Source organism: Chelonoidis abingdonii, chromosome 3, assembly GCF_003597395.2.
Source record: "Chelonoidis abingdonii isolate Lonesome George chromosome 3, CheloAbing_2.0, whole genome shotgun sequence".
Lineage (NCBI taxonomy): Eukaryota > Metazoa > Chordata > Testudines > Testudinidae > Chelonoidis > Chelonoidis abingdonii.
The window spans coordinates 46,647,006-46,672,998 of record NC_133771.1 but is presented as its reverse complement, the minus strand read 5'-3'; the positions used below and the strand labels follow the sequence as shown (position 1 = coordinate 46,672,998).

At 38.8% G+C, this 25,993-nt stretch overlaps 1 protein-coding gene across 5 annotated transcripts in view; it reads right to left on the bottom strand.

Annotated features, from left to right (window-relative positions):
- MCPH1 (microcephalin 1) overlaps nucleotides 1-25,993 on the bottom strand; it is a 228,769-nt gene that overhangs the window by 14,867 nt on the left and 187,909 nt on the right. For 2 of the 5 annotated variants that reach the window (XM_075063715.1, XM_075063714.1), the window contains one exon: nucleotides 5,336-5,391. The exons of the other annotated variants lie outside the window; for them this stretch is intronic. In XM_075063715.1, coding sequence (XP_074919816.1) covers nucleotides 5,336-5,391 — 56 coding nt within the window. The remainder of the gene's footprint in view (nucleotides 1-5,335; nucleotides 5,392-25,993) is intronic. 5 annotated transcript variants of the gene reach the window in all.

Below are 25,993 nucleotides of genomic sequence, written 5' to 3'. Positions count from 1 at the left end.
ATTATCCTCTGATCCCAGTGAGGATTACCAGAAGAAACTACACCATCTGCTCAGAAAACTCCCTGAAAAAGTACAGGAACAGATCTGTACAGGCACATGCCTAGAATCCCAACCAGGGGTATTCTATTTGCTACCCAAGATCCATAAACCTGGAAATCCTGGAGGCCCCATCATCTTAGGCATTGGCACTCTATCAGAAGGATTGTCTGGCTTTGTGGACTCTCTCCTTAGGCCCTACGCTACCAGCACTCCCAGTAGGGCCGGCTTTAGGTTTTTTGCCATCCCAAGCTCTGAGAGCACAAATGTCCAAGCAAAACAAAACAAAAAAACAAAACACCTTTACTAAAGGATGCAAAAGTTCATTACTACTACACATATCCTTACAAGCACTGTCACATGGCAGTGAGTCTGATGTTAACTCTGACAGATGTGAGAGAATGTTTAGCCAGCCATAGCCATAACAGCTAAAGATATAGGTACAGAAAAGAAAGCCAGTCTGGGATTGACCCATAAGAAATATGGCTGTCTTAATTCAATTTAGTTAATTAACCTTTGTGCATAACAACCTTGTTCTCACACAGTGAATCTCCTGTATGACAGCAATAGGGAACACTACTTCATTGGATATATTCCCCCTTCTGTTTGTGATCATTTTCCATTTTTGCCATGTGGCTTTCACATACAATCTATCCTCTCAGCTCATACAATGTCAGTTATTATACCCTTATTGAATTTTCCCATATTCCATGAGCAGTCTCATTGATTTTAATGGAGCAGCTTGAGTAGTAAGGTACTGCTGAATGTAAGTGGCAAAATCTGGTTAGAGAAAAATATAAGAAGGACATTGCCAAGAGATACAAACATGTATTGACCCAAAACAAAACTGAGAAACACCATAAACATATCTGCCTTAACACAGGACACTGAAATGTAGAATATTTAACAAGCTGACTACAATCTGACAAGAAAGAGGCAGCCCTTTAAGAGATGCGCGCCACAGACTAAAATAGAGCCATAGCTTATTAAGAAGAACCTGTGTACCACGCAGCTAAATGTTACATATCAACTAGTATAGCATTTTTCAAAGTTTGGGTTGTGATCCAGTACTGCATTGCGGCATGTAAGGCACTGGGTCCATCTGGTCAGCACTGCCAACTGACGTTAAAAGTCCCCTCGGCAGTGCTGCCCAGCTAAGGCAGGCTAGTGCCTACCTGTTCCGACACTGCACTGCCCTCTGGTAGTGGCCAGCAGTGGGTCTGGCTTCTAGACAGGGGGGCAACAGGGCTCTGCATGCTGCCCCCATCCCGAGCACCAGCTCCGCACTCCCATTGGCCAGGGGAAAGGGAGGCGTTGCTTGTGCGTCTCTGCCTAGAAGCTGGACCTGCTGCTGGACGCTTCAGGCACAGCACGGTCCGTGGTGCCAGAACAGTTGGGAAGCCTGCCTCTGCACCTCAGCTGTGCCATTGACTGGGAGCTGCCAGAAGTAAGTCCATGCCCCAACCTCCTGCCCCAGCCCTGAGCCCCCCCGCAACCTAGAACCTCTTCCTGCACCCTAAATCCCTCATTTCCAGCTCCACCTCAAAGCCTGCACCAAGAGCCCTGCCCGCATCCCAACCCCCTGCCTCAGCCCTGAGTCCCCCCCAAATCCAGAGCCCCTCCTGCCCCCCAAACTGGTCCAACCCCTACCCCAGCCCTGAGCCTCTCCGCACTCCAAACTCCTCATCCCTGCCCTGCTCCAGAGCCTGCACTCCCTGCCCAGAGCCCTGAGCCCCTCTCGCATACCAACCCCCTGCCCCAGCCCAGAGCCCACTTCCATACCCTGAACCCTTCATTCCTGGCCCCATCCCACAGCCCTCCCCCCCTGCACCTCAATCCTCTGCCCCAGCCCTGAGCCCCTCCCGCATCCCAAACCCCTCATCCCCAGCTCTGTTGGGTTGCGAGCATCAACAATTTTCTTCAACTGGGTCCCCAGAAAAAAAGTTTGAAAAACACTGAACTAGTAGATGAAAGCCTGTGCTGTTGCATGGGCATGGCTGTTGGGCCTGGTTGTGCTCAGTATCTGATTGATTTTTCCTCAGGGTTCTCCTTGGTTTAGTTCTCTGGATATGTCTACACTGCAATTTGATGCCTGTGACAGCTGATTCAGGCTCCAGCCCAAATGTCTACACCATATTTAAACAGCCTCTTGGTCTGAGTCATCTGGCACAGGCCAGCCGCAGGTGTCTAATTGCAGTGTAGACATACCCTCTGGGGCCAGTGAGGATAGCTTTCTTTCTTGGAATTGTGTGGGGTCAAAGCTTAGAGTGGTACTGGTACGGATGCCACCACGTACCAGACGTATGGGAACTGTTTTCACTTGTACTCAATTCTGTACGGCTTGGAATCAGATTATTTCAGTAGTTGTGGCAGGTCTTCAAATCAGCATGCCTATATACCCTTTCACTGAACACATATATACATATCAGGAAACACTCACAAAACACCACAGAGGTGAACACACAAACCCAACATAAAGCAGTGAGTATTATTGAACAGAAAATCCTATAGAGTGGTGGTAAGCCATGCCTGTAGGTAGGCTGGGGCTTGTGTTTCCATGGGCTGTGCTGTAGTGAGCAATGTTGCTGTTTGTATATGTTCCCCTAAGTTTATGCACAGGACTGCCCCCTGGCTGGAAACACAACCACCATGTTGTTACCCCACATTGGTGTTACTCCCACCTTCCCTGATCAACTATCACATTCCAACTTCCTTTGGATGATGAAATTACATCTGGTCCTCACAGGGCCCAGTGATGATTGAACCAGGCGACATTCTGAGCAAACAGAGCTCTGAGCCATGCGTGTAGCTGTTTCCATCAATTCATAATGATTCAGACATTCTAGACTTCAGAGTGATAGACAGACAGAGGGACAGTCCTGGAAGATTTGTGCAGGCATCGAATGAGTGATATATGCCGCTGTGAAGGGATGTGTGTGTTTGGGGTTACTGTGTATGGTGACTGTGTTGTTGTATAGATGGTTTAGAAGAACTTTGGGAAAGGGGCCAAGTAATCCACCATGTGTACGGTCTCCCTCATATAAAGTGTCGAACTGTTGCATGCAAATTAGCTGTACAGTAAAGGTGTGATTGGTACTTTTGATAGCACAATGGTCTAGGACTCTGCATGAATGGATACATGCCTTACTACTGTAGCTACCCACTGCCTGGGTGTAATTCATCAAGTCAAATTGACTGAGAACTTAAAACCCAGCCAATAACAGACCATGAAACCCAATGATGATTCCACTTGGTGATATTTTGAAGAAAAAGAGCCCTCAACCTTGCTTACAGCTGTTTTCAGCTGTTTCACACTGACTCAACAGTCACTCTAGGCTTCAGACTGACACACAGAGGGACAATTCTGGAATTCATTGTACAGATCAAGTCACTAGGAAAGGGAGCAACATTTGCAGAAAAGAAATATATTAAAATTATGTCATCATTTGAATACTTAGGTTTTTATTTAATTTGTTGTTTTGGGAAGCCCTACATTATTATTATTATTTTAAAAGCCAGGATATTTTGCAGCAAGTTCCAAGAATGACATTTGTTTTGGGGACTGAGGCAGGGGGAATGCTTTCATCAGCCTTTAACAGTAAATGATAAATCCAGAGCTGTCATCAGATTTGCTATACCTGGCAAAGTGTAGATTAATAATACTTTGATAGAGAAAAAGGTTTCCTATTCCAGTAATAACAAAATCAGTGAGCTTGTTGAAAGGAAAACCCTGGCAAATGTGATGGGTTACACAGATGCTCCCTAAAGAGGCTCTCCCCAAACAGCTGTATTCGCCCATCATAAAAGTAATCTTACACTGAGAGTAACTCCTAGTTTTATTATCCTAAAAATATACATATGCTAGTCTCTCTATTCTATCTAAAACAAACCAAGATTATTTAGCAAAGACAAGAGTACATTCTTTCCCTCGCCTTAACTGAAGCTGAATGCCATTAAGAACGCCCAACAGTACCGCAACGTGTGCCAAACTTGAATTTTTGTAAGCATCGTTTGAGTTTTAAAGGCTACAGTAAGTGATGGGAACACAATCGTCTTGGGAATCTACAAATAACTTTTAAAAAAGCTCATAAATCTGGCTTTCATGCCTTAGTTTTCAACAGCTTCATGAAATATGTCAAAGCTTGAACACAGTAGGTTCTTTTTTCTTCAAATTTCTTAGGCTTGACTTTTTTCAATCTTTTTTGATATGCTGCAGTGAAACAAATAGAAAAGACGCTGCTTTTAAAAAAAATATCAGGCATCAGCAAAATTACTTTTAAAAGTTTAGCTTTGTTCTTTTCAGTTATAGTAAAATAGATTAACACATATCCATTTAAGTACGACAGCTTAAAATAGTCCCTCAATATTTTTTAACATTGTAAAAACACCTCTGTCTAAGAAATGATGCACTTTAAAACCACAATACATTATCTTATGATGAAACAACAATTGGTACCGATACACAATTTTGTAATGCAAAGCTCAGAGATCTCATATTAACACTAAAAAAAAGTCATTATCATGCACCAATTCTGTAAAATAGTTTATGAAGAAAAAAGCTTTTAATCATGCAACTCTCTTTTCACTTGCACTAAAATGAAACCACTTTGAAAATGGTGTGTTCCTTGCCCTAAGTACCAACGGAGGGGCCAGCTAAAATTGGAGCAAATGTGCGCTAATAGCAAGTCTTTAAAGCCATTCTGAAACTAACAGTGCAAAATTGTTGAAGTATATTAGCTGATATATCATTCAACTGGATGTGACTTCTGAAGAATAGATCCTTACTGCAACAATGTAACATAGGAAATATAGGACACAATAAGTTACCTGCCTTCCAGGAGCTCCTGATGGCCCTACTACTATGAATATTTCTGGTCCAAGGTTTTTATGACCATCACTTCATGGCAGAAAATTTTATTTGTGGTTAATGCCATCTCTCTCAGTGTGTCCACTTAAACTATTGCGACTGATTAAGGGAGAGAAATCTCCCAGGAGATAGCACACAGGGAGTGTGTGGAGTCATTCAGTCCTGCCCAGCAGTGGTTGGAGCTTCAAGCACACACTCTGCCATAGTAAAACATGGTTCTGTTTGAAAAACATTTAGTTGTATGCGTTTTAATTAATGTGTTAAATGACAGTCACTTCAAAAAGGTAGGGATTCCATGATAGCTGCTGTAGCAGCTCTTCCTTCACAGGCAGTTTAAAATGCTCTTCTGTTTGAAGTTTATCTACCTACTGTTATAACCCTTAGAGATTATAAATGAAGAAGTACAGAAGTAGTATTTTCCAGTTTGCTTACTATGTGCTTTGAGCACACTTTTGGTTGGCCTTTCATTCAGCAAAGGAGAGAAAATCCTGGAAAAATAGACAAGAGAGGTTCTAATACCACAGACATTGGTAGGGAGGCTTAGGGCCAAATCATAGTACCGGAAACTACTTTTACCCCATTTTTAAACTTAATAGATTTCCAGTTGACAGTGTCCCTTTAAAAGATTTGTTTTAACAAAAGAAAACCACATCCCAAAAAATCCACCCCAAAACACAAAACCAAAAAGAAAGGATATGGTCTATGGCCAATGATTTTCGTCTCAAAGCAATCATTTTCAAAGTCTCTGATTTCAGAAACTGCCACCCCTCATCTTGTGGTTTGGTACACAGCAGTTAACAGAAATCATTTTTGTTTGCCAAGATTACTTCACACTCCTGTGCTTTCTGTTAAAGAGTTGGTGACCTTACAGGAACCTGAAGCAAAGCAAAGGAACTGCACTCTTCACACTACTTTAACTATCAGTGATCACATCAGATGCTGAAGGGAAAACAGAAGTCTGAAGTGGTCTTGGCAGGTATTTAGAGTAAAAGGAGGAAACAATTTTCAAAATGTTTTCTTTGCAAAAATATTTGTCATTTTAAAATATAACTACTATTGTTTTGGGATCTCAAACATTTTTTATTTTTTTAAGTGTTTTCATTCACCTTTAAAAGATACTGGAGCATATTGTGCATTCTGAGACAGCATTATTGATATTACTTATTTTCTGCTTAACTAAGAGTTTCCCTGTAGTTTTAAACAAAAAGTGGAGCAATGTTCATTTAAGTTACATGATGTCTGTATTAACTCTTGCAGGATTTGCTGCAGGAAAAAAAGGCTTGGCTTCTAGATAAGACTGTCATTGTGCATGACTAACATATAAGGACATGGACAAGGCACAGATCAAGATAAAATATATTTACAGTAAATAGACTAAGATTTTTCTGTAGATATATTGGAAAAGTTGCTTTACATTTGAAATAAAGCTGCAAAGCTTTTGCTTTTTTTTTATATAAAGGTAAGCTGGTATGATATGGCTAAACATGGAGAACTGAGCAGTCCTTATATGATAGTGTTGGTGGCATTTCAGAGTTGTTGGATGAAGCTTGCGGTGTCAGTTGCTGACTCTTCCCTCTAGGAGTGCGCCTTTCTAGGTTCCTTTCTCATTTCCTTACTTTTCCTTTGGGGTATTTTGTTAGTCAGGTGGACTAGGTGTTCTCATATTTTAAGGACTATGCAGGACAGAGATCCAAAGTTCTTTCTTAAAGCTCCATTGCAGCTAATGCATTTTAGTGAGAGCAGAAAGCCCTTTCCGTAGGTGGTTAATGGCATAAACAAGCAAATGGAGATTAAAGACCGCAGAGGTACCAAGCCAATAAATTATGAACAGCTGGATATTGGAGTCAGGTGAGGGATAAGTAAAGGCAGAAAATACTTTAAAACACAGAAATAAGATGGGGCTTCACGCAAGCCTATTAGAGATGTTTTTCACAGCTAACAGACTGGGTCACTCAGAGAAGAATAGACCCGAAGAACATACAAGTTAACTAATTTCTCATTAGAAGATGTTCCACATATAATTTCCATTTACTTATTTTAAAATGGCTGCGGTCCTTGTCCACCCCAAAACTCCCACTGAGTTCAGTGGGAATTTTGGTGGACACAACAGGAATTCAGGGTCAATATTATACAGACCAAATGAGATATGGAGGGCTATGTTGACTCCTTTACACAGGAAGATACTCAGAATTACTAACATGACAAGCCCTGAAGCCATTGTGAATTCTGTATATGTCGGGGAATTATCATTACAAGACGTAGCTGTTCTGTCTTCATATGTAGGCTGAGAGGATCTATATTCAAATGTCCAGGCTGGTTAGAGGACTGAAAAAAGGCATTTCCTTTTGTAACTAGATAGCACTGAGATAATAGTTCCAGAAGCATGAAAGGAAGTTCTTTTTAAAACTTAACTACTGATGGAAGCAGTGGCCCTTCCCATGCTCACTTTTGTGCTCCTAGATTTATATTTGCTCTGAGTGCCGCAGAAGCAGCATATTCAGCCTGTGGATTGAGGGAAGGAGAGAGCACTCTGCATAGACCTCTGTGGCTAAGCAAAATAGTTGTATTGAGGTATTTAAAGAGAGCTCAATAAAGCCCTTCTTACTTGTAGAACACCAGTGTTATACATCAGAGGGGTAGCGCGTTTGCTGCTTTTACAGATCCAGACTAAGAGTCCTGTGGCACCTTATAGACTAACAGACTTATTGGAGCACGAGCTTTCATGAGTATTCACCCACGAAAGCTCATGCTCCAATAAGTCTGTTAGTCTATAAGGTGCCACAGGACTCTTTGCTGCTTTTACAGTGTTGTACAGAGCTTTGAGGGAAGGGGAAAAGTAAAATCTTCCACTGAGGTCTGCTATTGTAGAACAAATCATTCTAAATTAAAAATAAAATATGTCCCAAATTAAATGAAAGTGGCTATTTTATCTATTACTACAATGCAAGAGCTGAAAGTTATGCCTGATTGGTACATACATTAAGAACAACTGTATATAATAATTCAGGTAAAGGGTGAATAAAGGGAGGAAAAAAATAACATTTTTATTAACTGTTCTTTTTAAATATTACTTTTAAAGGTAGATGCAATAGATCATTTATATCCATTAAAAGCTGAACATATTCATTCATAAACAATGCTTTTGTGCCAACATGACATACTCACAAACATACGTATATCAGGATGACATAGACAGACACCTGTTTTATTCAGTTGTTTAATCAGGCTTGCTAGCAGACAGAGAATTTTATACATAATCTAAAACTGAATCTGTATGTAATTTCCTTCCCTTTTAAACTGAAGATTCAAAGCAAATCAAGGGGAAACCTACTATGAGACTACTTCCAACAACAGATGACTCAACTAGCACCTGAGAATTTGTCGTACTTGTATGTCCTGGAGCTCTGAACTTCCTGTTTCAATAAAATACCAAACAAGTTGTGTTTCCTTTACAAATATGCTCTTACATCAAGTCCTGTTCCTATAATTTCAGTTTTTGTCTGCATTCCAACATTTTTTTTGGCAAATGCAGAAACATTCTAATTAAAGAGTGGAGAAAAACAAGCATCATTCATCACAGAGCAAATGTCTGAAAGATCATTTTGCTGGCTAATTCTTTCATTCACTTTAAGTTGGCTTTAAAGAGCTTGATTTCATTTTGGCTAGTTCTAAACCAAACACAGGTAATATCTTTTGATGAGGTCCTATTAGTATAAAAAATGGAAAGTGATTAACAATTCTCTTACTAAAATTATAATGGCATACGAAACAGAATGCTTTCTGTGTGAAATGGATCAAGGGTATTTCTGGGAAGATGGCATTGTACTTTTAAATATAATACTGTTCTGTATAGGTAATTTTATATATCTCATCCAATTAAACCATTTAACACAATTAAATATAATTTGAAAATTATAGTTCCCATCCTAATTGGAAGTGATCACTGTTTTTGTCTCAACATGTTCTAGTTGATCAAAGTAATAAGGATCTTTTTATTGTTCTTTTCCTTTCTTCCATATTAACAGTTTACATTAACATTAAGAATCCAGATAAAAAAATCTCTTTCAGCTTGATTTAGAGCTATTATGAGAAAGGCAACCTCCCAAATAGAGTTAAATTGCAGATTGGCAAATAACCAGACCATTATCCTGTAGTGATGTAAGTACAATACAAGCCCTATGCATTAGTTTCTGTCCTTAGTTTTATTGGTAATACTTAGTTATAACAAGCACAGTACTAAGACCTTTGTCCGAGCAACATTTCTTTCATTTTCTTTCCTAGAATCAATACATTGCACAGAGCCATAGTCACTTCTGTCAACTAGCTTCTGTTTAGAAGCCACCTGAAAACAAAGCTGAGAAAAATGTGCGAACATCCTTGTTTTAGAATCTACATCAGTGATAAAACTAGAAATGTGTTAGTAACCTACATTGTCTGATCTTTTAAATACCTGATTTACCAGTACTAAAACTAAAGTCAAAAATTAAATTATAACAGAAGCTTAAAAAATGGCATATAATAATATACTTCTCCAAAATGGAATGCCTAAGTTAAAGGTGTTTATTTACATTTTATATACCATCGTGAGAGACACTGCTCCTATTTTTCTGAAAAATCTGGGATAATTTGTCGGTCAAATGTATATAGAATCACTACCCACCTTGTCAGAATTGTGTTCAGTTCAGTAGGTGGAAGTATTAGATACCTTCAAAGAGCTCTGTACCACTGTGGTATGCCACCGTTGGCTAGTCTTTTGTCAGTATTGGCTGGTCAAGGCCAATAGAGAATTCTGAGAGAAATAGCCACACTACCTCTCTTAGAGGGACATTGTCATATCTTGAACATTTGATGTTTGATCAGTCAATAAGAATCCAAAACTTGCATAAATGATCTCAGTTCTCCTCAGTCTCAAACTGTTAGAAATTGGTAGAAAATTGTCTAAGATATCATGTCTTAAATAATGGCACATCCCCTATCAATATGTTGGGATACTGATTTAATACTGACCATAAGAATGGCCATACTGGGTCAGATCAAAGGTCCATCAAGCCCAGTTCCTGTCCTGACAGTGGCCAATGGCAGGTGCCCCAAAGGATGAATGACAGGTTATCATCAAGTGATCCATGCCATGTCACTTAATACAGCTTCTGGCAAACAGAGGCTAGGACACCATCCCTGCCCATTCTGGCTAATAGCCATTGATGAACTATCTTCCATGAATCTAGCTCCCTTGAACCCGTGCAGTACTGGCCTTCACAACACTCTCTGCAAGGAGTTCCAGAGGCTGACAGTGCGTTGCGTTGAAAAAATACTTTCTTGTGTTTGTTTTAACCTGCTACCATTAATTTCATTTGGTGGCTCCTTGTTTTTGTATTAAAAAGGAGTAAATAACACTTCCTCACTTACTTTTCTATACCACTCATGATTTTACAGACCTCTATCATATCCCACCTTAGTTGCCTCTTTTCCAAGATGAAGAGTCCCAGTCTTATACGGAAGCCGTTCGATACCCCTAATCATTTTTGTTGCCCTTTCTGAACCTTTTCTAATTCCATATATATATTTTTGGGATGGAGTGACCACATCTGCGTGCAGTATTCAAGTGTGGCATACCATATTTATATAGAGGAAATATGATATTTTCTGTTTTATTATCTATCCCTTTCTTATGATTCTCAACATTCTGTTCACTTTTTGACTGCGCTGCACATTGAGTGATGATTTCAGAGAATTGTCCACAATCACTCCAAGATCTCTTTCTTGAGTGGCAACAGCTAATTTAGAACCCCATCATTGTATATGTAGAGTTAGCATTATGTTTTCCAGTGTGCATTACTTTACATTTATCAACATTAATTTCATCTGCCATTTTGTTGCCCAGTCACCCAGTTTTGTGAGATTCTTTGTAGCTCTTCGCTGTCTGCCTGGGACTTAACTATCTGAGTAGTTTTGTTTCATCTGCAAATTTTGTCACCTCACTGTTTACCCCTTTTCCAGATCGTAATGAATATGTTAAAGGACTGGGCCTAGTACAGATCCGGGAGACACCACTATTTACCTTTCTCCATTCTGAAAATTGACAATTATTCCTATCCTTCGTTTCCTATCTTTTAATCAGTTACCATCCATGAGAGAACCTTCCTCTTATCTCAGGACTGCTATTTTGCTTAAGAGCCTTTGGTGAGGGACCTTGTCAAAGCTTTCTGAAAATCTAAATACACTATATCCACTGGATCTCCTTTGTCCACATGCTTGTTGACCCTCTCAAAGAATTCTAGTAGATTGGTGAGGCATGATTTCCCTTTACAAAAACCATGTTGACTATTCCCAACAAATTATGTTCATCCATGAATCTGACAATTTTATTCTTTACAATAGTTTCAACCAATTTGCCCGGTACTGAAGTGATGCTTACTGGCCTGTATTGCCAGTGTCACCTCTGGCCTTTTTTAAAAATTGGTGTCACATTAGCTATCCTCCAGTCATTTGGTACAGAAGCTGATTTAAATGATAGGTTACAGATGACAGTTAGTAGTCTTGCAATTTCACATTTGAGTTCCTTCAGAGCTCTTGAGTGAATACCATCAGGTTGCGGAGACTTATTACTGTTTAGTTTATCAATTTGTTCCAAACCCTCCTCTAATGACACTTCAATTTGGGACAGTTCCTCAGATCTGTCACCCAAAAAGAATGGCTCAGGTTTGAGAATCTCCCTCACATTCTCAACAGTGAAAACTTATTCAGAGAGAAGAAGAGAGAAAAGCCTCTATACCACCAGTACCACCTCTGTGGACTCCAAAGGTGTTGCTCAAAGGTCTCCTATCCAAGTACTGACTGACAACTGACCCAGTCCAATCTACATAGAGAGATCAAACAGGATCACAGCACATGTTGGTACAGCTGCAGGAAACTATAACAATGTCACATTTATTTACTAATTACTGTCTGCTTGGTGATGAAAATTCAATAGAACAGAGTAGCAACCAAACAAAACCACCTATCAGTAATGTGCAGTTTTGTTATTTTATGATTCTCACCAGCTAGAACTAACTCAGCTATAAAAGCTATGCAGATTCAAACACAATTTTGCTTTTTTGAAGTGCATAAACAGTATTTCATCATACACCGTAACCCTTGTAGAAGAAATATATACATAAATGATCTGTATTATCAAACACTGTCTAATTGCTTATCAGTTGAGTTATGTGAACATCAGCTGATATGGTTTTGTGCAACTTTTGTGGGTTTTTTTATCCACATGGGTTTTCATCTCTTGAATTTCATGTTAGAGTAGACCCAGAATCTCAAAGACTAACACTCAACAAGAGTGGCAGAGTTTAACCTGATTCTAAACCAGAAATCCCAACCCCACCACATAAAACTTGTCCAGGTTGATCAAGAAAACCTTTCGGTACAGCTATCCCAAATTTAAGGTTGGTAAAGAAACTGCTTGTTTTGGGGTTGCAGTATAAAAGTTCAGCACCATTTCAGTTTTCAATCTCTACAGTGATTTTTTAATGCCTCTTCCTTTTGATGTTACTAATTTTAAACTAAAAAGGGCCATTTACCCTAAGGCCTAGGTGCCCCAAAATAAATTACATAACCAAAGGAAACTAATTTAGTAGCTAATCACACAAAAAAAACAATATAATTCAATTCCTTTTCAGACTACCCCTCCCCCAGGCAAACATAACTCCTACTAAACTTCTCATTCTGGAATAGCTTGAGAGAACAGACTTCCCTTGCAGGATGAAGCACTGAAAGTCAGTATAACTGTGTATTTCTGACCAGTGGGGAGGGAGGAACTAGTTCCACAGTTAAGGGCCCCTCATGGAAAATGTTCTACTGCCAATTCCCTCTCTTTTTAAACTGAGTGGGATCCAGTTTGAGTGTTTCCTCTGATTGCGTTTGTGTCAGTAGGACAAGGAAAGAGGGCCAGAACGGGTTCTTCAGGCAAGAAGATACCAAGACATTTAGGTTAGATGCACTATATTAGAAATAAAATGGAACTATGTTTTCATCTTCATTACCTTGTAAGCTGCTTGGGACATAGCCTGTCTCTTTGTTCTGTGTTTGCACAGTGCCGAGCACAACAGAAACTGGTCACGTGCAACTTAAGGCACGGTGTGCATATGCTAAGATGACTAGTGTTACAGTAATACAAATATATAACAACAATTTTTTTGTATATAAACTAGTACAATGGAGTCTTGCTCTTGCTTAGAGCCTCTGGGAGCTTTTTTAATATAAATATTAAAAATATTTTCAAACATTGCTAATTTAGATGCTCTGGTAAATAATTCTGATGATAAATAACTTCAGCATACAGCACATAAATCATAAGAACTTGATAATTGATCAAGTTCTTGTCTTTGGAAAAGCCTGAAAGGTCCACAACTTAATCTTCTCATCACATAATAAATCAAATGTGTTATGGACAAGATTAGAAACTTATTGTATATACAATAAGTCAAATAAAATCCAAAACAAATACATTCAAGCTGGAGCTCTGGTTTGCAGCTACCTTATGAAAACATTTTCAAACGAGGGAGGGAGTGTTTTCCAGTGGTTGGAGCAGGGGGTTGGGAGTCAGGAACCCAAGGTGCTATTCACAGTATTTGCTTTACATCAGAGGAAATGGACGTTCCCAAGGCAGAATTTGGACCAAAATGCTTATATTTTATTTTTAAAAAAGATCCTGAAGTCAGCTGGAATCAGCTAACATGCACCCATGAAAAGTCCCTTATTTTCAATGCGACTTACTGGTGTCCACCAGTGCATGGTATCCTCTTAGAACTGGTATCCTCCTCTACATCTACACTGGAAGAGTAGAATCAGAGCAGCCAGGAAAGACTCATCTCAATCACAGTCTTGAGGCAGCCCTAAAAAGAGACCTGCATTGTGGTCTGCTAGTGTGTACCCTGTGATGCCCCACTGAGGTCAAGGGGACTCATGCACAGGAATAACCGAGGACAGAAACTGGATCAAAGTACATAATCTTTAATGAAAAAAGATAGACACTTATCCTGCACTGGACACCCCTAGCATGGACCTGTGCAGTCTACATGTTGTGGGCCTGCAAGGATATAACTGAGGCCTCACCTACACTAGAAAATTAGCTTGGTTAACTACATTGGTCAGGGGGTCCCTGTGTATTCTTCCATCGACCTAGCTGTTGCCTCTCAGGGAAGTGGATTATATATGCCAATGAGAGAACTTCTCCAGTCAGCATAGGTACGTCTCCACTGAACCACATAGCCCTTTGATGTTATTTTAAAAAGGAAGAAGAAAATGAATCAGGAATTATATAATAAACAAAAACAAGACAGCTTTAAATACATGGATTCGCTTATTTTGGAACCACTATGTTTCAGTGTTATAAGTGCAGTAGATTTATAACTAATTTTTATAGCCTGGATACAGTGTACTACGTTCTTGATAAACAAAAACCAACAAAGGCTCCTCAACAGCTGTCTTCACTAAAATTGTGGAATTAGGATTTTTCCCTTCTGAGATTTAAGATAGCTATAAATAGTACCCCACAAAGTTTCACCATATTGTTGCTTTTTCAGCTGTTCCATCTAAAACTACTGTTAAATATATGTAACCATGGGTATTAAAAGAACCATGAAGACTGCCTTTGACATGTTACAGTGATAAGATCACATATTTCACACATTTCTTCTCCTTCATAACTAAGTTGCTTGATAGCACTAATTTTACTGTAATACAAGTCCCCTGCATTTCTGCAGTTTAAATGTATGGACCATATTTTGGACAACAAATATTTAATGTAAGATAGATAAATGCTGCATAAAAGCCACATTTACTATTATGCAATAAAATATACATAAACAATGCCCTTCTACTATAACAAATGCAGGGATCAAGTGAGACAAAGTAGGATTTCTGTGATTTTAGCTCTATACCTTCTGTGGGGATTGAAAGGTTTAATTACCACAAAGTATACAGGAACCAAGATGTTTTCTATCCTACGTTGCTCTCATGAAAAATTTAGCCTTCAACATTCCGGTAAGATGGAGCAAGAATTCATGCTTTACCATGACCCATGTATGGAATATATTCACTACTTATGAACCACTGAGCATGCTCAGAGAGCAACCAACCACTTATACTGTAAAGGGTAAAAGGGTATTTAGATATGACGTGACAGACATCACCTTTGCAGCAAATTACCATCGGAGGAAATGTCTATTTCTTATCCCATCCTGTGATGTACTAACTGGCACAGAGGTTCTGGCTCATGCTGGTCGCTCCTAGATATATCAGTACTCCTGTTTAATGGATGGTAAGAAGAAGATATCTTTCAGATACACTTCCAGAATGATTTACCTGATATTTATGAAGAATGAAGTCTCATCCATTCACCCCAGGTGAAAGGATTCTATAAAACTAGAAGTTAACTAGTTGCCTAGAATTATCACAAAATACAGCTGACTGCCTGTAGGCACTGTGTGTGATGGCAAGCCTACAGCAAACCATAGCATCAGAGCCAAGTTCAAGCATGAGGGAATTCAAAACACCATCAGTATCATCATTACAAAGTTGGCAAAAAGCCAGAGGCACATAACTTCAACTAGCCCCTTCATTAGGGAGGACAAAGACCAACATAAATCTTTATTTGTAATTTTACATGAAAATCTTAACTTCCCCAAGCCCTGATTGATTCTGTGGAAGTGTAAGGTTTCAGTTTCAGTCCGGAGAGATAAATGCAAGTGTAGAATGTGTTATCACTAGAGCAGGTCAGAACATTTCAAAAGCTATCACCAACATGATGATGTGTAACTTCAAATTTGCAGGGGAGGGGGTTAGGGAATTGACAGCAGCGATACTGGTCGAAAATCTGGTATTTACTCCAGTGGTATAACTGAATGTATAAATTTGGCCCTCTGATTTTAAGTCTTGTGTCACAGAATCAGAATCAAAGGACTGGAAGGGACCTCGAGAGGTCATCTAGTCCAGTCTCCTGCACTCATGGCAGGACTAAATATTATATAAACCATCCCTGACAGGTGTTTGTCTAATGTGCTCTTAAAAAACTCCAGTAGTGGAGAGTCCACCACCTCCTTAGGCAATTTATGCCAGTGGTTAACCAACCTGACAGTTAGGAAGTTTTTCCTAATGTCCAACCTAAACCTCCATTGCTGTACTTTAAACCCATTACTTCTTGTCCTATCCTCAGAGATTAAGAGGATCCTCCTTGTAACAACATTTAATGTACTTGAAAAGTGTTATGTCCCTTCTCACTTTTCTCTTTTCCAGACTAAACAAACCCACTTTTTTTCAATATTTGCTTATAGGTCATGTTTTCTAGACCTCTAATCATTTTTGTTGTTCTTCTCTGGCATTCTTCGAGGATGAGACAAATTGATGAAGTGAGATAAAGCTTCAGATAGGAAGAGAGCCAGTTCTTGGTAATATTCCAGCAAATGAAATGTGCTTCTCTACCACTCTCCCTAGAGCACCTGCTGGAAAGAGAACTAGATTGATTGGATCTTTTCAACTTCTCTTCAACCCTTCCCCCACTATCTGCCATTGGGGCCTATATGCCTCCCATATCAGACACTTCTCTGTCTCCCTCAACCTTCTTGAGGTTTTATCATTAGAGAAGCAAGGACATGAGGTAGAGGGAATGTTATTGCCTGTAGAAGTGTTCCAGGTGTTCGCTGCAACACTGTTTGCCAGGAGCTAGGAATGATTACCTGTTCTGTTCATTCCCTCTGAAGCACCTGGCATTGGCCACTGTCGGAAGACAGGATACTGGGCTAGATGGCCCTTTGGTCTGACCCAGCATGGCTGTTCTTATATCTGTAGGCAGTTGTTCTGCTCTATTAGGTGATATCGTCTCCAGAATGCCCTCCAGACCTGGCTTCAGCCAGAAAGGGGACTACAACTTCACTTTAACTTTTCCTTACAGTATACGCTGAGGACCCCACAAAATGCAAAATGTGAAAGCTCACCAGAAAGGCAACACCTGCAAGGAGAGGGACACTTTGGGATGAGGGGTTATCTGTAAGAAAGGGAGGGCCAAGGTTTGCTGAGGCAGTAGGAGTCCATTAGGAAAAAGACAGGGATAGCAAGGACGACACTGGGAGCTGTAACAAATGCATGTGCAGCAAACAATCACTATATGAATTACACAAAACACACAGAGTGGGATTAGAACCCTGGACCTTTATCACCAAAACCTCTAATCTAGCTAAAATGAGTCCCCCTTAGCAGCTAGTAGTGAGAGATCACATATGTTATCTGTAACAGAGGACATCACACACTTACTCATACACAAATCCAGTGGATTAAAGAAGGAAGTCATACAGGAGCTTGGGTGGCCTCAGCAAACTAAACTTTCTGAGGAATAACACAAAGCACATATAAAGTCCGAGGTTTCAAAAATTGTGATTTGTCCTGGTTGTTTTGCTATCTGGGTAAATTATATCCATCTTAAGAAGATTTAGAAGTATCTGTATGGTGAAAGTGGCCCTTGATTTCTGGATATCTTTGCAAACAAACATTTAAAGGACAAACTATGATACTGCTTTCTTTTTCAACCTTGAGCCAACTTTCTTAGTGCGGAGGCCAGATATATTGTTTTAATGACTTGGCTTTAAGTTCTCATGTCTTAATTGGTAATAAACTTTAAAATTAGTGCCAGCTTTCAACCATGTATCTTTATTTAATAAAAAATAGTAGTAGTTAACTTTTGCATTGCTCATGATGGCTATTTGAAGACTTTTTCTAGTCTGTGGGAATTGGAATGTGGATTATTCCAGGTACCAACATAAAACAGACAAGCTGTGGAATGATGCATGAAAAGACGATATATGGCTTGCAGGATTTGTCAGACCTCTGCCCCAAAATACAGACTAAGAAAATGGCTGACATATGGCCCCTGGCATCTCTGTCTCAGGGTTTGGACTTAATGGTAACTTAACAGTTACTCAAACAGGCATTAAATGAAGAAGAACTGTAAGTTTTCCAGGGTTTCTGTTGGATGGGTAACCGTGAGTTGAAAGGCTCAAAAACAGCTGCATTTGAACTGGGTCACATGCCATGACATTTCTTGCTGTGGCCACCATAGTATATTTCAGCTACCCTGTGGTGTTCACCCAAATGATCCCATTTAAACAGGAAACTCGTGGGACAGTTGCAGTGTACATAACTGTGGGATTCACTGTACTATACTCCTGCTAGCAGGACTCTAAATTTATCTGAAGTTTTGGAGAATGCTGAACTCCTTAACTCACCACAATTGGATACAGCTTTTAGCAAGAAGCACTTGCTTTTCATTAGCTACAGTAAATACCTTTGCCCCAGAAAAAAATTGAAAAAGATAAGATGTTTATCAAACATCTAAGGAAAATAAACTTCTGTCATCAAGAGTAATTTGGCTAACATGTTCAACAGTTAAATCCTAAGAAAATACTATCCCTGCAATACTGCCAATTACACTGAAAAGTGGGTTACATCTGGAGTTTAATTTAGCCCTGCCTTAGAGCAGATTTAACTAAGGTTTTAGATTCAACAAGGAATAGTCTAGGTTTTATAGTCATGACATTAGGGTGCTCTTGCACATATTTATTCAGTTCCACTCATCATTTCTGGCTTTTCACCTCTGCCATCTACTGGGCAAGTATCCATTGTGTAGAATTTAACTTGAGGATGATGAATGCTTCTGTTATGTAACTTGTCTAACACAGACATGTCATGTCTCCATCCAAGCTGGTGAAATAGATCCAGTTGTTTACCAAGTGGTTTAGGCACCTACTTGAATTTAAAAAAGCATCTACCCTGCTTAGGCACCAGAGTCCCATTGCAATTAAACATTTAAGCTGCTTCAGTGTTTTCTGAAAATCCTACTAGGCACCAGTCTACCTCTTTAGATGCCCAAATATCTTTGAAAATCTGGTCCTTAAGCAATAATGGTATGTGTACACTACCCACCGATCCGGGTAGTGTAGACATAAAACAGGGATAGAACAGGGCTTGGCAACCCTTGGCACGCAGCCCGCCAGGCCAAGCACCTGGCAGGCCAGGCCAGTTTGTTTACCTGCTGTGTCCATAGGTTTGGCCGATCGCGGCTTCCACTGGCCGCAGTTCGCCGTTCCAGGCTAATGAGGGTGGCAGGAAACAGCGGCCAGCACATCCCTTGGCCAGCGCCGCTTCTCACAGCCCCCATTTGTCTGGAGCAGCAAACCACGGCCAGTGGGAGCTGCAATCAGCCAAACCTGTGGATGCGGCAGGTACTCTTCTTTCTTCTTCATTAAGTCCCTTATCAGTCTCTCTTTTATCTTGCCTTTATCAGACTGTCAGGCGTATAATTACCCAGGTCACCCCATAAAGCCTTTTTAAAAATTAACACACCATTAGCTTTCTTCCAGTCTTCTAGAATTTCCCCAGTGCTACAAGACTTATTAGAGACTGAGGTTCTTAGGAGCTTAATTCTCATTGAAAGTTCTCTTAGCTCTGCTCTACACTGTGTGTGTGTGATCTAAGTTACTTAGATCGACTTACCGTGGTGTCTTCACCACGGTGAGTGGACTGCTGCTGCTCCTCTGTCGACTCTGCCTGTGCCTCTTGAGGCACTGGAGTACTGGAGTCAACAGGAGAGTGCTCGGGGGTTGATTTATCGCGTCTAGCCTAGATACAATAAATCAATCCCCGCTGGATTGATCGCAGCCCGCTGATCCGGATTTTCAAAGATATTTGGCCATCTAAAGAGGTAGAGTGATGCCTAGTAGGATTTTCAGAAAACACTGAAGCAGCTTAAATGTTTAATTGCAATGGGACTCTGGTGCCTAAGCAGATTAGGTGCATTTTAAAATCCCAGTAGGTGCCTAAATACCTTACTCTAAAAACCTGACCCTATATCACTTTTGAAAATGGGACTTAGACCCTTTTGCATTTTTTTTTTACCCTCAATGTGTTTAATTGTAGGCCTGACTATTCTAGATATGCTGTATGAATTCACATGTTTAACATAAAGGCACTGTTTACAAGCAGAGAACAGCTGAGACTTGAATCTTGTAAGAAACGTTAGAGACTGAATTAGGATTTGAAATTCATTTGTTTCTCTCCCATTTTATCCTCTCTTCTTTCAGTGAAAGAAAATAAAATAAAAAAAAAAAAAGAGATCAGATGACTACCCCCGTTTTTGTTCCCTTTTCCTATTCTTTTCTAACTTGGCATTCTTTCCCTGCATTCTCTTATTTTTCTACTACTCCTTTCCAAGTTCTCTCTCCCTGCTTCACTTTCCTCCAGTTTGGTATTCATCTCTTAGCTTTGCCCCTCCTCCAAGTTGAATAAGTTAGTTGCCCTCTTATTTTCCAGAAATAGATGCCTCTCTCTCGTAAGAAAGAACTGACACTGACTGGAATTTTGTCAAACTGCGTGAAGATTAGTTTCTTTGAAGCCTGGTCCATGTTTGAATCCAAGCTATCAGGTGTGAAAGGTCAGCATTTTAGTCCACAGTGGCACCTCTTGTAGAACCGTGTTATTGTTGGTTTCTTTTTAATAGTTAAATTAGTGCAGTTAAAATTGGATAAGATGTTGAGACATTTAAAATTTCATCAATCGTTATGCAAACTGCAACTGGTTGCAGATTCAGCTCAAGGACTATTTTTCAAATTTACTTTTGTCTTGTCTTTAAAAATTTTATATATTCCTCTTGTTCATATTAACAACATCAAACAAGTGTACTGGGCCATATTCTGCTTGTTAGCAGTGGAGACAGGGGACATGAGAATTGTTATAATGAAGAACAGACCATTCCATCCAGTTCAGGAGGCTGTCTTTCTGACTTTGGCCAATTCTGGATGCCTCAAGAAAAGACACAGGCCCTCCATATGACATCACAAGGTGTAGTTGTATGCTATGCAGAATAAAGTTTTCATGATCCAAGCTGTTTTTCAGTTTATGAAAAGCACTTTAAGAGCTGGATATTATTATGCTCTGGCAAAGAAGAGATACTGGCCCAGCAGGTGTAAATCAGTGCTGAATTTCCCCATCATACTTCAGGAGACACTGGCCAGTGCAGGTCATAAAATATATGAATATAAAAAGTCATCTCTCTGATGAAAAAATGCTTTCAAATAATGGATTTATTTGGCCATTCAGAAAATAACCAGCTTTAAACTGATAAATTAAATGGAGATATAAGTTCATTCTGATTTTACATAAATTACCATTATGAAGGGTTATTATACAAGTATTACTTATTATGAGGTGCATTTTGTATCTCATTTAATACTGTTAAAGTGTTAAAATTTTTAAAAATTCTTATTTAAAGACAAAAGAAGTAATCGAGGTATTAATAAATTAGAATAACTTGCCTGGCTGTGAATGTTTGATTAGCAAAACAGGCAATTGTAGAAGAATAGTCTTATCCTGTTACCAAAAGTAACAAGGTGATATAGTAGCTCTGAGAATGTTACTGAACATATAACATCAATGAAATTTGTCTGAATATAATACAGTCTCTCCACTACTGGTATGTAATTCAATGATGGGATGTCTTATGTCAAGAGGCAAATTGTTGCTAACATTGTAATATAATCTCAGATAATGACTGTAAACTGCTAAACACTATAACGCTTTAGTGTACTTGTGGCTGAAGGTTCTAATTTCATGGCTGTGAGAAAATGCATGATTTATTTAAATATATTAATTATGTTATGTGTATAGAAATCTTTGCTTTAAGTGCTTTTCACATGAAGGTCCAAGATAAATATTTTTCTAAAGGCAAGTGGTATGATTTAATCAGAGATGAAATTTGCCTATTAGATCATCTAATGCATACCCCTGCCAATTCAGGATTTTTCCTTACAGTACGTTTTCTACTGTTTTGTCCATCCAGTTTTAAATTATTCAAGGAATAAGGATTCCATCCACCACTTCTCATGAAAGGCCATTCCACAGTCTAATAGATCTCAGTATTAAGAGCTATTTCTTGATATTTGGCATGAAATTAAGAAAATTAAAATTTAGGCCACGATTCCTACCTAGTTCCCCTTATTCTACGCAAGGGAGGGGATTCTATGCCACACCTCTAAGGGGCACAGCACAGATCTTGCTCCTCAGGACGTGGGGGAGGCAAGGTAGCTTTAAGCCATCTTTGCACCCTTATGATCCTGGGCTACTCTGGGGGTTGGAAAGGTCCCCGACATAATTTAAGATAGCCTTGAGGACTGTCTAAATTACGACAGGACAACCTGGGGAGACTACCTACCACAGCACTGCTTGTAAATTTCTCTATTGCTGCTTAAAGTGGCCTCACACCTGCCCCATCTTCTAATACAAGGGTTTACAAGGGTCTTCTTGGCTGTCTTCCATAGTACCTGCACTGGGGGAAATACTCCTACAGCCACTAACAGAGATTTAGGGCCCCCTTTATAGTCTTTTTATATGGAAAAAAGGGGCCTGAACAAGGTTGAGAATTTCAGCTAAGACTCCATTCCCTTTATGATGTTTATGCCCTTGAATACCTACCAGTTATATCTTCGCTGAATTATCATTTAGCAGCAACAAGTCCCTTTCATCTTTCCTCATAGATCAATACCTTCCATCTCAATTATGTCTTGCTCACTTCTGAATTCTAACCAACTCATAGACCAAGTGAGAATCAGAGTCAGAAAGGTTAAAAACAAGAGAATAAAATGAGAAAACCTGGCACAATAGTCCAAAAAAGCAGAAGTAGAACACAGAGAAATGTTACTGGACCATACCATCAAAAGCATTTCTTTTAACTTATTTGAGAAAATGAACTTCAGCTGAAAACTAAGACAACCACATTTTCTTTCCAGTAAATCTAATTTGAACTCTTAGCTGCTTGCATACATGTAATCAGAATTTTTTCCGTAGCCTCAATTCCAGTCTAGAAAGTGGTATTGGGCCAGAATGCATGATGTGTTTAATGATGAAGACAAAATAGATAAACAGAACTACACCTAGTCTAGAAAATTGGTTTCTAAAAGGTTTTTACCTCATCCACATCACTACAGAAAGCATGTTATTTTAAAATGGATTCAGCAAATTTGAAAAAGAAGGGCAGAAGTAGTAAAACAGAGTCAGCTGATCAGCAATTTGATGAATTAGATCTAAAGTTACTAATGTTGAGGAACACTGTCAGTCACTGACCATTAAGTCAACATCCTACAGGATATGGTTAATGCAGTAACTAATGATAATGTATCACTTGATTTTAAAGGTGAATCCTTGGGAGAATATTTTAAAAATAGATATTTGACAGTTCTCTGATTGCCTCCTTTAACGGAAGGAACTGACTCAAAATCATGTGAGAATATATAATTACATGAGTTTTTTATAATCAGAAATGGAATTCAAGATAGACGCAGTAGATAAGATTTCTATTTCTAATGTTCATATGAAGCAAGATTTGGCTGTGGATAAGCTGACTAGTGATTCTTCTCCTGTCAAGGCAGATATGAAAAGTGTTTTTGGATTCCATTTAAAAAAAGACTGCATTTAATTTGTAGTAGAATACCACAGTAATGTTTCAAGGTCTACCTTTTCACTGATAGATGCAAATTTATATAATTAAAAAGCAAATGAGCAGATTGATTAGTTTATAGCCCAATAAACTGGTGATTCATGTTGAGAAGAAAAGATACCATATTATGGATTATGATGCTGCTAAAAGATTTGGTCAGCAATTAGCTGTACGCAATCTATTATAGATGGATGATTATCTTTCTAGCAGATGATTTGTTCAGCAAGATGAACAAAGAACAGACTGGAAAACAGACTCTGATACTGCCACTTAGAACACCTGGTGGCGCTTTTTAAAATTATATGAGAGTTTTTGATATACAGGTTGGAGAACTGTTTTGTTTTGTTTTCTTAAATCTCTCTTTGGTTCTTTTTGGAAATTACTGGAAAAGATATTATAACTCTAATATGAATTTTGTAAAAGAAGTTTCCAAGAGCCTCCAATTCAATTTATTAAATAGTATTTAATGGGATATATTCAAAGGAAGCCACTTTAGTGAACAAAAATTGATGCATCTATTACTCTATCTATGCACAGGTAGGCAAGGTGTTCATCTGTAGTTAGTGACTGGCAGTATGATTGACAGACATATAGTTTTCTAGAAACTCTGATTAACATGAATTAACCTTTGTGGGACAGTATCTGCTAGTTATAAAAGATGGAGAACTTTTCTTTTTTCTCATGTGGATTAAGGACAAAACTAAAATGACTAAAAATTAGATACAAAAACCTACAGTAATACAATATTAAGGATGCATAGTTATGGCACATGCAACTCAGGAACTGACAAAAGTCCTGTTTCCACTGCAATACCATATAATTACACAGTCACAGGTTATTAGCTTCATAATGTGTTTCTCAAGTTATAGAAAAAATACCATACTGTATTAACTGAGAAGTAGCATGTTATCATAACTAAAGACAGAATTGCAAGTGTGTGTATGGAGCAGAGTGGGGTGTGTATTCAACTTTAACTTTTCATTTCCTAATTTGTGCATTTAACTGCTGCATTTATATAGTTTTTTCCATCTTCAGAATATAAATTTCTTAAATTAAATTGCCATGGCAGTTTTAATACCAGAAATGATAGACCTTCAGTTTTGTACCTCACCTGAAACATGGTACCTCAACTCCATCCATGTTGATGTGTAAACACGTGCTGAGGAATTGCTTCAGTACTGTTTCAGAGAAAATAGTGCCACCTTCCAAAATCACTATCACTTCATCCAGCATGATGCTGCTTAGATATAAGATCTCAAAGGATCATGGAAAAAACATGGTTTTGGCCATCTAAAATTTGTCACATAAAAAAAGAATTTCCTTTTAACTATTTAAAATGTGCTCCATTTTACGGTCATTGGTGCCTTCTTGTACTTGTATTATAGGGACAGATAAATCACTAGGATATATTAATGAAGAAATGCTAATAGTGGTATTTCTTCTCCCCAAGTGGGAACATGCAAGGGATTGATTACCCTTAATGCAATGTTTCACCTCGTCTCTTCCTAGTTACTAACACATTGCTGTTATTTTGTTTCAGTTCACCATACCCCAGGGGAATGCTCACAGCCAATTTTAAGAGAAATACTGAAAAAAGTCGATGTTTCTATTTACATTAGAACTGGGAAAGCCTCTCATTCTTGATGCTCTTACCTGTAAAAAAATAAGCATAAAATCTTACATTTTGGCCCTAACCTTATTTGGAAATCTTTGTAATACATATTTGTTTATTTCCTTGTTTGTAAGCCAATAATAACGATGATAATAATCATTAGCTGCTGCTATAAAGCTAGAAGGGCACATGCAAGAGCTCAGGGTTTTGTTTTGTTTTTAAAAATGAGTCACCTGACCATGTTCTTTAGTAGAGAGGAAGACAAAGAATCATCTTTAGTGAAGGCGAGTCTAATCTACAGTGGCTCTACTCATTACAAATGTGTAGCCAAATATACCACAACAAGTAAACCTCTCTCTGCAAATATTCTGCTTTCACTCTTAAAAAAAGGTTAACACATGTACTGTACTTTTTTCTTGAGGGAAACAGATGTCAGGAACTAGGTACCTTACTGCTGCCATAAATGTCCTTTCCCTGAAACCTTTGTTTATTCCTCTTGCACAATTTCTCACTTCCTTTTCATTCTCTCTTTGACAAAAATTTTTCTTTGAGTTTAGAATCTTAAGTTGAAATAACACGTTCTTGGGAAGTAAGACATGCTGTTAATAAGTATACCATTATTAGACAAGATAGTCTATCACTAACATATGAATGGCTGTGGAGCAGAGGAGAGGCTTTAATCAGAAGGGCTAAAGGTGTTTGGAAGGCTGGATTACTGTCTAATGCCTAAAACATTTTTTAAAAGGCACTGCTTTAAACTTGTTATTAAGCACAATAAACTTTTTTTCTTTAAGCGTAGCTGTTTTCCTATTTTCCAACAGCATTCAGGACTCTTTCATATTCAACTGATTTTATAGTTGACCTCCCTTCCCAATAAAAATAAAAAAAAAGACAATCCCACAGGAGAGGCAACTAGGAATCAATGGACATTTTTCTTTGAGGATAGGGGAGA